The sequence below is a fragment of the Neofelis nebulosa genome, chromosome 8, assembly GCF_028018385.1.
Source record: "Neofelis nebulosa isolate mNeoNeb1 chromosome 8, mNeoNeb1.pri, whole genome shotgun sequence".
Lineage (NCBI taxonomy): Eukaryota > Metazoa > Chordata > Mammalia > Carnivora > Felidae > Neofelis > Neofelis nebulosa.
The window spans coordinates 99105255-99115767 of record NC_080789.1 but is presented as its reverse complement, the minus strand read 5'-3'; the positions used below and the strand labels follow the sequence as shown (position 1 = coordinate 99115767).

At 39.6% G+C, this 10513-nt stretch overlaps 1 protein-coding gene across 4 annotated transcripts in view; it reads right to left on the bottom strand.

Annotated features, from left to right (window-relative positions):
* Nucleotides 1-2008: 2008 nt before the first annotated feature.
* LOC131520031 (killer cell lectin-like receptor subfamily F member 1) overlaps nucleotides 2009-10513 on the bottom strand; it is a 28707-nt gene continuing 20202 nt past the window's right edge. For 3 of the 4 annotated variants that reach the window (XM_058743736.1, XM_058743737.1, XM_058743735.1), the window contains 2 exons: nucleotides 7130-7242; nucleotides 2009-6105 (listed from right to left, as the gene is read on the bottom strand). In XM_058743736.1, the coding sequence (XP_058599719.1) occupies nucleotides 5991-6105; nucleotides 7130-7242 (228 nt within the window). In that variant the 3' untranslated portion in view covers nucleotides 2009-5990. The remainder of the gene's footprint in view (nucleotides 6106-7129; nucleotides 7243-10513) is intronic. The other variant, XR_009265910.1, reaches the window with a different exon arrangement.

Below are 10513 nucleotides of genomic sequence, written 5' to 3'. Positions count from 1 at the left end.
TGAAAGTAATTTCTAATTCATATCTCTGTGGCCAATTTTTCTCCACGACAGTATCCAATTTTTAGTATTCATGTTGATCTTGGAGCGCCCTAATCTCCCCTCCCCTCCCCCAACTGGTATAGTTCAGAGTTACTGTCCTGGTTCAATTGCCACTGTTCTTATTGTAACAACTTAATTCTCACAGTCTGTGTGTCAGTTTTATAGTATTTTATTTTATTTTATTTACTTATTTTGGAGAGAGACAGAATGCAAGTGGGAGAGGGGTAGAGAGAGAGGGAGACAGAGGATATGAAACAGGCTTCAGGTTCCAAGTTGTCAGCACAGACCCCACTCGAACCCACAAACTATGAGAACATGACCTGAGCCAAAGTTGGAAGCTTAACCAACTGAGCCACCCAGGCGCCCCAATACTGTTCACTTCTATATGAGAGTGGAGTGGAAGGATTCACTGGTTAACGGAAACTGCAAAAAATGAGATGTGGTAATACTGATTTACTTAGGTTTTCCATGCTCACCTTTTTTCAAACAAAAATCTGTTTAATGTAAATTTTAGTTTGTTAACATAACAGTGCAATTTAGTTGGTTTCAAGAGTAGAATTTAGGGATTCATCACTCACCTACGACACCCAGTGCTCATCACAGCACGTGTCCTCCTTCATACCCATCACCATTTAACGCGTCCTCCACTCACCTCCCTCCATCGACCCTCAGTTTTTTTCTCTATTGTTAAGAATCTCCTGTGGTTCGTTTCCCTCTCTTTCTCTTTTTCTTCCCTTCCTTCCCAAATTTAAGGCTAATTTAACTTATTTCATTGGCTTGTACAAGGAATCCGATGAATTGTGGACATGAACACCAGGTGATCTAACAAGCATCTCGCTAGCCCGGGATCACCTCTCTCCAAATCTCACTACGTCCTCAGTTTGAATCTTTAAACTATTGTAAGTTGGAGTTAACAAGGAATTGATATATTTGGATGTTTCTTAAATTGATCACATACACGGGGCCTTCTGATTAGTACCACAAACTGAGAAAAATACTTTACTATGATCCAATCGAATGAAAATTCCTTTAGGACCTTAAATTTTGTTATTTATCATTTCTCCCGCTTGACATTTGATATGGTCACTCACTAGTTTTCTAACATAAAAATCACATTACCACTGGGTAATTATCACTTAACAGGGTTCTGTAAAAGCCAGATTCCTTCCTTGCTTTCATTTACTCTTCTATTCATTCAACTAACAGGTATTTAGTATATACACTACCTAGAATGAATTCATAAAATTTGATTAAAGAGATCACATTCTAATGCTCATCTTAAGACCTCTTTTAACTAACAGACTCATGAGTCAGTCTAGTCCATAAAGTCAAATCAGTTTTCTTCTCGGAGATAGTTGAGAGAAAGGGTTTATGTTAGCAGAAAACATGCAGCTGTTAAATTAATAAACTCATTATTGTTAATAATAGGTGGACTTTTAAAAATGTCAACCTCTTTCTATAATATAATAGAAAAAAAATAGTAACAATGTGTCCCCCAAATAGATGAATAGTAATATAAAGTGTTGGTCGTCATTCAAATTGATGTACTATAGCTCTGAAATGGCAAACCCTGACATTGTATAGCAACATACAATGGGTCTACTAAACACTGAATTAAGGGACAAGAAGAACACAAAATTGTGTTAGAACACTGGCGAATGTCCACTGCACTGTCTGGGCTTCATTGTGAACCTTCACATATCCCAGTTTTCAGATATTAGGTACAAGTTTTGTTACAGAAATGTCAGTGGATGGCTTACCTGGCTGTAGGGACCTTAAATAAACCCCCTTCCCAGGCCCCTCCCACCCTCATTCCCTAGGAAGTGCACACACACCTCCCTCCTATTATTCCTGGTGATTCCCAGGTGTTGTAGTGACAACAAGGTGTTACTAAGCTCTCAAGACAGGTCAACTCATGCCTTTATGCTCTTGCCTCCATATCCATTTGCTTCTGCAGTTTGTTTCCGGGTTTTTGGTTTTTTTTTAAACAGATAAAAGTTGAATTATTTTCTCTCATTCCCTAAGCTTTTGTATGGTGTCTACTAGTTATTTTTTTTTTTCTTTTTCCTTTCTTATCACTAAGCTGTAGTAAGGTAAGTCCGTTATTGATGTTAATAGTTGCTCTCAATGTCTCAGAAGACCATAGAGAAAACGGGAAGTTTTTTAGCGTCTCCCTAAGAACACGTTTGTTTAATGGCTCCCTCTGCTGGAGAGAGTCTGCACTGCTTGTTTTTGTTATCTGATACAACGACGGGGGACAAGCTAGGAAAGTTCCTACACATAGCTGGAAATTTTCCAAGGAAATTGGCCTAAAGATGAAACCACTGCTAACAGCATTGTGAGAGACTGAAGAGATGGATATTCTGGATTTTCAGCATTGCAAGATGTCTTCTGTTAAAGTGAGGGCACCGGTCGGGAAGGACTGAGATCTTAAAAACTGGAATGGGGACATACGGGAAGATTCCACTCAAGCTAGGGACATGGAACCCGAAATTCTATTGAGTCTTCTTTGCCAGTAAATGTAGCCCTTTCTTAGGAGGCTAACCTAATTCTAAAAATAGGAGATCATGCTCCCTCCATCAATTCCCAAACCTGAGCCATTTTACAGACCCAGAATCTCTGTAATTTAGAGTGGGGAGAAAACCTTTGAGAAAGAACTCTACTAAACAAACAAAAAGAAATTATATAGTTCATCTTTTTCCTCCACTCTTCCCCAAAGAAATCTATGACCATTTACCTGGGTGACTATACATTGAGGAAAGAGAAATAATCAAACTTTTGAGGAGTTGCTGGGCAGTGGCTCAGAATGGACACTGATTTCAGGAGACCCAAGCCATCAGTGTTTTATACTGATCAGAGTAACAGTATAAGTATGTCAAATGATGAGTGCGATTATGGATTCTGTCTGCCGCACAGTGAGTCCAGCTGGTCCCTCAAGCCCGAGTTTTGTTCTCTTCATCCATCACAGACTTCTCCCTTTGGCTAGGCATGTGGATGCTGGTAGCTTCTATTTCCTGAAGACTATAATCCAAGAACTCCTGAGTATATGTCCAAATGGGATAGGCTTCCAAATTTGAAAGGAGAAAGAAAATAAGAAAGGTTCATTTCCAAAGGATCTGCGCCAAGATTACTAAATGAATTATTCTAGGACCACCAGAGACTCACTTGCTAGACTTCAGCATAGAGTCGCATGAGCAGAAAGCACACCCACCCCGTGCCTTTTAGTGAACTGATTGCAAACCAGAGTCCCTGCACAGTCGTCAGCAGTGTCTGAATCCCAAGACCTTTCCAGACTACTTCCAGCACAAACTCTTAGCTACTTTTGTGTCTATTCCCCATGCACAAGTCCATGGTGCTTAGCATCCCTTACAATATTCTGTGTTTTCAAGTGGTTTAGTCCAAAAACAAGTTTAATAAACATTCTTATAGTCCTATGAACACCACTGTGCTCATAAAATAAAACATTTTTGTTGGAATGTAGCGCCAACGTGCCATAACACAAATGCTTTACCCATACGTTCATATACAGTGTCCAACTCAACATACAGACGTAAGATTCTTACGTTATGATATGACTTACAAGAAAGCTTCTAAGGATGTAACTGCCATAAAGAGGTGAACATAAACGTCACGAGAAAGTTTGTTTCTGAAGCATTTAAGCCTCCATGTACACTCATTTGGCATTCATAGGATTCTCTGTCAATATCATCGCCCACGCAGAAAAATTCTCCAGTTTTCCCTTGGCACTCGATGACTTACCGGTGAGGCCTCCATTGTCTGAGCCTCTGGTCTTTTGCAGCCTATCTTTCCAGTCTCATATCAGCATTTTACTTTTGTGATCATTTAGGGAAAACAACACCGTAAGTAGTTTTTTGAGCATTTATGTGCTAGATATTTTAAAAGACACTGGAAATATAAAACCAGTTATTACGTAGTTTATAGTCAAGTGAGGGTGGAGAACATTAATTAAATATTCACTCAAATACTGATATAGATAAGACCAAAAATGTGATAAGTTCTGGGAAGGGGTATATAATGTTGGGATATTTGACCTCGTCATGGAGCTCAGAGAAGATCCTTAAGAATTCAGCTTTTTATGGAGAGTGGTTGAGAGTTCACTTGATAGAGAATAGAGAAAAGAGAATTCCAGATACAGGGAAAATGTCTGTCAGACAGTGTGGTGAAATTATGGATGAGTTCCTGAAATTAGTCTACTATGGTCATGGTACTGGGAGTTTGGATAAATTTTGTGTAGAAAGACACTGACTAAGTAAGCGAGGATTAGAGCTGACTGGGATTTCTAGGCTGTGTTATGGAGTTTGGTGTTATTCTAAATTTATTACTTTTTTGACATACATTTTTAAGTTTATTTATTCTGAGAGGGAGACAGAGAGTGTCTGAGCAGGGGGAGGGCAGAGAGAAGGAGAGACAGAATCCCAAGCAGGCTCCCTAATGTCAGTACAGAGCCCAACACGGGGCTCTATCTCACAACGTGTAAGATCATGACCTGAGCTGAAATCAAGAGTCCGGCGCTTAACCGACTGAGCCACCCAGGCATCCCTGGTGTTATTCTAAGAACGATGTTGAAGTGTTTTTCAAAAGAAGGGTTGTATTGTCAGTATGTGTATTTTTAAAATATCACTTAGGTTACGTGGTAGAGAATAACTGAAACGGATTAGGAGTAGAACAAGGAAGGCCTTGTTAGGTCAGTCACTTAATATTTTGGTACTTTTGTATTAAGGTTGTGAAAGCAATGAAGGGAAGAGGTGAGATTTGAGAGACATTTAGTAAAAACACTAACAATACTTGGTTTTGTGGGAGGGAGAGTGGATAGCAATACAGAAAGGTGGGCCAGATAGAGGGTGATGACGACACGGCTGGACTCTAAGTTGTGACATTTCTTGTCTTGTGTGGTGTGCCATTGACTGAGACACTGAGTGCTGGAGGATGGTTCCTTTCATGAGGAAAGTGATTGAACTATTTTTTTTTAAATAATTTTTTTTAACGTTTATTTATTTTTGAGACAGAGAGAGACAGAGCATGAACGGGGGAGGGTCAGAGAGAGAGGGAGACACAGAATCCAAAACAGGCTCCAGGCTCTGAGCCATCAGCACAGAGCCCGACGCGGGGCTTGAACTCACGGACCGCGAGATCGTGACTTGAGCCGAAGTCGGACGCTTAACCGACTGAGCCACCCAGGCGCCCCATGATTGAACTATTTTTATATACTGAGTTTGAGATGCCTTTGAGATTTCAGATTTCATATGTTAAATGTCATTTATTAACTAACTTTCTTTGATATAGTAGAGAGAGTGTATGCACACTTGCTCGTAAGCGGGGGAGGGGCAGGAGAAGGAGAGAGAGAATCTTAAGCAGACCCCACACCTAGTGCAGAGCCTGATTTGGGGCTCAATCTCATGAGCATGAGGTAATGACCTGAACTTAAATCAAGAGTCAGATGGTCAACCAACTGACAGCCAGGTGCCCCAACTTGATATGTTATATAAGCAGTACCGTATATGGGTCTGGTGATCCGGGAAAAGTCTGGGCTAGAGATGTAAATTTTATTTTGATATGAATTTCTTCGTAAAAATGTAATTAGGTAAGGATATTATAGAGGGAAGCTGTGGAGAAAATAAAGACGGAAGTTTCGAAACCACATGCAAAATGAGAATGGGGATTGAATAACTGATAATTCAGACGAAAAAATACGTTCATTCTATCTTCTCAGTTTCTACAACATTTCATTTTCTCTATTAGCCTTCCTAAATCTCTGAGAAGTAGTACTATACCCACCCGAATGAACACACACATACACACACACACACACACACACACACAACTCCCCTCTGGGACACACGTGGCCCTCTGGACTTTGATATATTCTGAGTTCAAACTTCATGTGGTGTCTTTCCGTCAGAGAAATGGAGACTGATTTCATGCAGTGTGGGTTACAGTTGACAAATCCACGGATTAACTTTCCCACATTTTTGTTCAGCTATCTTAATTTGAGACACCTGGGCACATTTCATGCTCCGGGTCCGCCATTTTTCTTCTACTGAAAACCTATGAAGGAAGAAAATGGTTATCTTTACAACAGCATATGTCCAGAGACTAAAGAGGGCCTCAGAAAATATTTTCTAATTTTTAAAATAAAAACATGAGTATTTAAACAATTTAAACAATATACAATATGGTGGGTAAGGTAATTCTTCCCCCCCTCAGTTTTATTTTGCAAGAGAAGTTAATAGTTAAGGAGTATTAGTCAAGGTTATGTGGATAATGCTAAAATGGCACTTCTGGTTTTGTTCATTTAAAAACTGTTGAAAAGCGGCGCTTGGGTGGCTCAGTCGGTTAAGCGGCCGACTTCGGCTCAGGTCATGATCTCGCAGTCCGTGAGTTCGAGCCCTGTGTCAGGCTCTGTGCTGACAGCTCAGAGCCTGGAGCCTGTTTCAGATTCTGTGTCTCCCTCTCTCTGACCCTCCCCCGTTCATGCTCTGTCTCTCTCTGTCTCAAAAAATAAAAAATAAAAAATAAATAAAAACTGTTGAAAAGAGCAGAAATTTATATTTTGTAAACTATACTTGTGGTCTTTTTTTTTTTTTTTTTAAGAGAGAGATAGAGAGCATGAGTAGGGGAGGGGGCAGAAAGAGAGAAAAAGAGAATGTTAAGCAGTCTCCATGCTCAGTGAGGAGCCCCAAATGAGGCTCAACACCATGATCCTGGGATCATGACCTGAGCTAAATCAAGAGTTGGATGTTCAACCAACTGAGCCACCCAGGTGCCCATAAACTTGTGCTCTTACAAGAGATTTCACACTGGTCAATTTGCCTCTTTAATAAAATAAAAGAACGCTATTGGCAAATACTGCTTCCCATCCCTAAATCTTCTGAGTGTGTGGAATATGATGTTTTTTTTTCCCTCAACTTTCCGAGTAGACCATTTTATATGAATATTTGTCAGATCATATGATTCGGTTAGGAAATGTATACCTGTTTCCTCAGTTCAAGCCCAACAGCATCAGACGACTCTTTCTTGTCATACAGTATGGGATTAAAATCACACAAAAGCTAAAATACAATAAACTCACAGATGGGAGTCAAAAGGGTTGTTGTCTACCCAGGTCCATGATTCCCCTCCAGGTGGAATAGTCAAGCCAATCCAGTAAAACACTCCGGTATTTAGGTGCTTCCATAGGAAACTCTAAAGAGAATAGGAAATATTATAGGAAACAACTGATCGATTCTTATAGATACACAAAATAAATTTCTCAAGAGGACCTTTTGTATGCTGGTCCTACACGAGAAACAGGGATTGAACTTCACACTTTTCTAACAGATCATACTGGAGGGACAAAGTACTGCACTACAATGTCGTAAAGTATGCATGGTTGCCGGGGATCCTAAGACTGCGAAGATGAACTTTCAAATTTGAGTCCTGGCTCGACGATCGATTGCTGTGCATCTTGGCACAGTTGTTGAATCTTTTTACTTGTGTTTTCCCCAATCTCTGAGACTCAGGTTATAGTAGTACCTATCTCAAAGAGCGTTGTTATTAAATAACGTTATTATACACTGCTTGGAACATAATATATTCTCATTACATAAATGTTAGTGGTTATAATTAATTACAGGTAAGAAATAATAGATAGAAGCAAGAAAATATACAGGGGAAAAAAGGAAGCAATATCCGAGCTGACATGGTACATATTGTTCATAGTTTCTTAATAACTTTTTCTATAGTAATAAAACCCCTGAGCCATATCTATGGCCAGACATAGTAAGGATATGTTTCCCAGGCTCCCTTTTGGCTAAGTGTGACAATGTGACTAATTTCTGGCTAATGGAACACAATTCAAGTGATATTGAAATTCTAATCAAGCACGTAAAAGGTAGGGCTGTATCCTTCCATTCATTATTTCCTTCTTTTCTGATGGCTAGAATGTCCATATGGTGGTCCATCAACCGGAAATAGGTGGACACAGACAGCACTCTACAGACAAGACTAGGAATCCATAGCTGTACGGACTAAAACGTGAGTGACATAACCAATTGCATAGAGGAATAGATACATTTTCCCCCTATTTTAACACTTCAACATTGGAAACATCAGACAATCCATGGCTCATAGTAGTTTAACTGGGAGTTTTCTTTTTGCTTTCTAATTGTCCTAACGCTTTTAAGTGTACTAAAGGGATATCTTATAAGTGAAACAGTTTTAGAGTCAATAAAGTGAACATCTACCTTGTTTAAGCTACGGTGATTTTGGTTCTCTGTCACATGCAGCTGAACTCATAGGCTAAATGTCATAACTGTTTGTAAGAAAATAAAGTCATTATGCACGCATACAAGACAACGTAGTGCTGTTCCATTGAATTATCTTTGCGCTATGGTAAAAAAAATCAGTTGACTAAATTTTTGTAGGTCTGCTTCTGGCATCTCTATTCAGTGTCACTGGTCTATCTGTCTTTTGCCAATTCTACACCATATTAACTAATTTTGCTTTATAGTAAGACTTGAGATCGAGTAATGTACATCTTCCATTCTTCTGCTTGCTTTGGGGCTAGTTTGTTCTTTTCCTAGTTTCTTTTTTTTTTTTTTTAAGTAGTGTAGATGACTGATTCTACATTATTTTCTTTTCAAACATAAGCACTTAATGCGATAAATTTCCCTCGAAGCTCTGCTTAAGTTGAAACCTGTAAATTCGGACACATTAAGATGTTGTTTTTATTCAATTCACAATATAGTTTAAAAATTTTGCTCTGATCACTTCCTTTTTGACCCAGTCATCATTCAGAAGTGTGTTGCAGAATTTTCAAACGTTTGGGAACTTTCCAAACACTATTCTGTTCCTAATTTCCAGTTTAATTTTCTGAAGGTCTGAGACATGCTTTGTAGAAGATCTATTTTTGAAGATTTTAAAAGTTGATTAAGTTCCCACATATGGTCTGTCTTCATCAAAGTTCCATGTGTTTTGAAAAAAAAAAGTGTAGGGGCGCCTGGGTGGCGCAGTCGGTTGGGCGTCCGACTTCAGCCAGGTCACGATCTCGCGGTCCGTGAGTTCGAGCCCCGCGTCAGGCTCTGGGCTGACGGCTCGGAGCCTGGAGCCTGTTTCCGATTCTGTGTCTCCCTCTCTCTCTGGCCCTCCCCCGTTCATGCTCTGTCTCTCTCTGTCCCAAAAATAAAAATAAAAAACGTTGAAAAAAATTAAAAAAAAAAAAAAAAAAAAAAGTGTATTCTCATGCTGTTGGATACAGGTTTCTATAAGATGAATTAGGTTTAATTGGTTTATAGAGTTGGCTATTTATTTATTTATTTGTTTGTTTATTTATTTATTGGGTTGTTTTTTCAGTTACTCAAAGTGACATGTTGATAACTCCAACAGTATTTGTGGATTCTCCATTTCCTCTTAGTTCTATCAGTGTTTACCTTGCTGATATATATATATATATATAAAATTGACTCCTGTTGTGGGATTCAAGGGCCAAAGGGTAGAATATTATGGACCAAACTGTGTCTCTCCAAAATTCTTGTGTTGAAGCCCTGACCCCCAAAATATGGACTTCAAAATATGACTGCATTTGAAGTCAGAGCCTTTAAAGAGCTGATTCAGCTAAACTAGGACTATTAGCTTGGATCTTAATTCAATCTGACTGCTGTCATTATAAGAAGAAAAATTTGGGCACATGGAGAGACACAGATACACCCACACAGAGGAAAGACTATGTGAGGACGCAGTAAGAGGTGGCCGTCTGAAAGCCAAGGAGAGAGGCATTGGCCAATACCTTGATCTTGGGACTCAGCCTTCAGAACTGCAAGAAATTCATTTTTCTTGCTTAAGTCATTAAGTTTGTGGTCCTTTGTCACGGCTGCCCCAGCAACCGCATACAACTCCTTTATCATTTTGCAGTATTCCCCCTTTTTTTTTTGCTTGTTTGTTTGTTTGTTTGGAGTGTCCTGTTTCTTCGGGTCTTTTTATTTACCTCATACCCAATGATTTGACGCTAACTTGACTTGACAAAACCCACTGGTTTTGTGCGTAGTAATGAAACGAGGTTACTAGTTTGTCCTAGGGTTGAAGTTAATGGTTAGGAGGGTGGGTTTCTCATCTGTTGCTGCTCTGGTAATCCTCGGTGCACCTCGGGTTTCAAATTCCTGCAGTGGCATCTTGCGTTCAGTGGTTTTGGTTTGTCTGTGTGCCAGGGAAATGTCTCCTTGACCTGAGAATTTAAGTCTCCCTTCTCACCATGACTCATGAAGATCTCTTTGCACATTCTTCTTCTTCCCTTGCCCCTCTCCCTTCTTGACTTCCTATTTAAAACTTGTTAGCTTGATAGTAAAAGGCAGTGGAGGCAATGGTCTTTCTTGTTCTGATTATGCCTCAGTCTTAGGCAGGCACTCACCCCTGTCTTCTCTGTGCGGCTTTCTCTGTTCTGCTGCCCCTCCTCTGAATGTAGTCATGGTCCCTTTGTGTA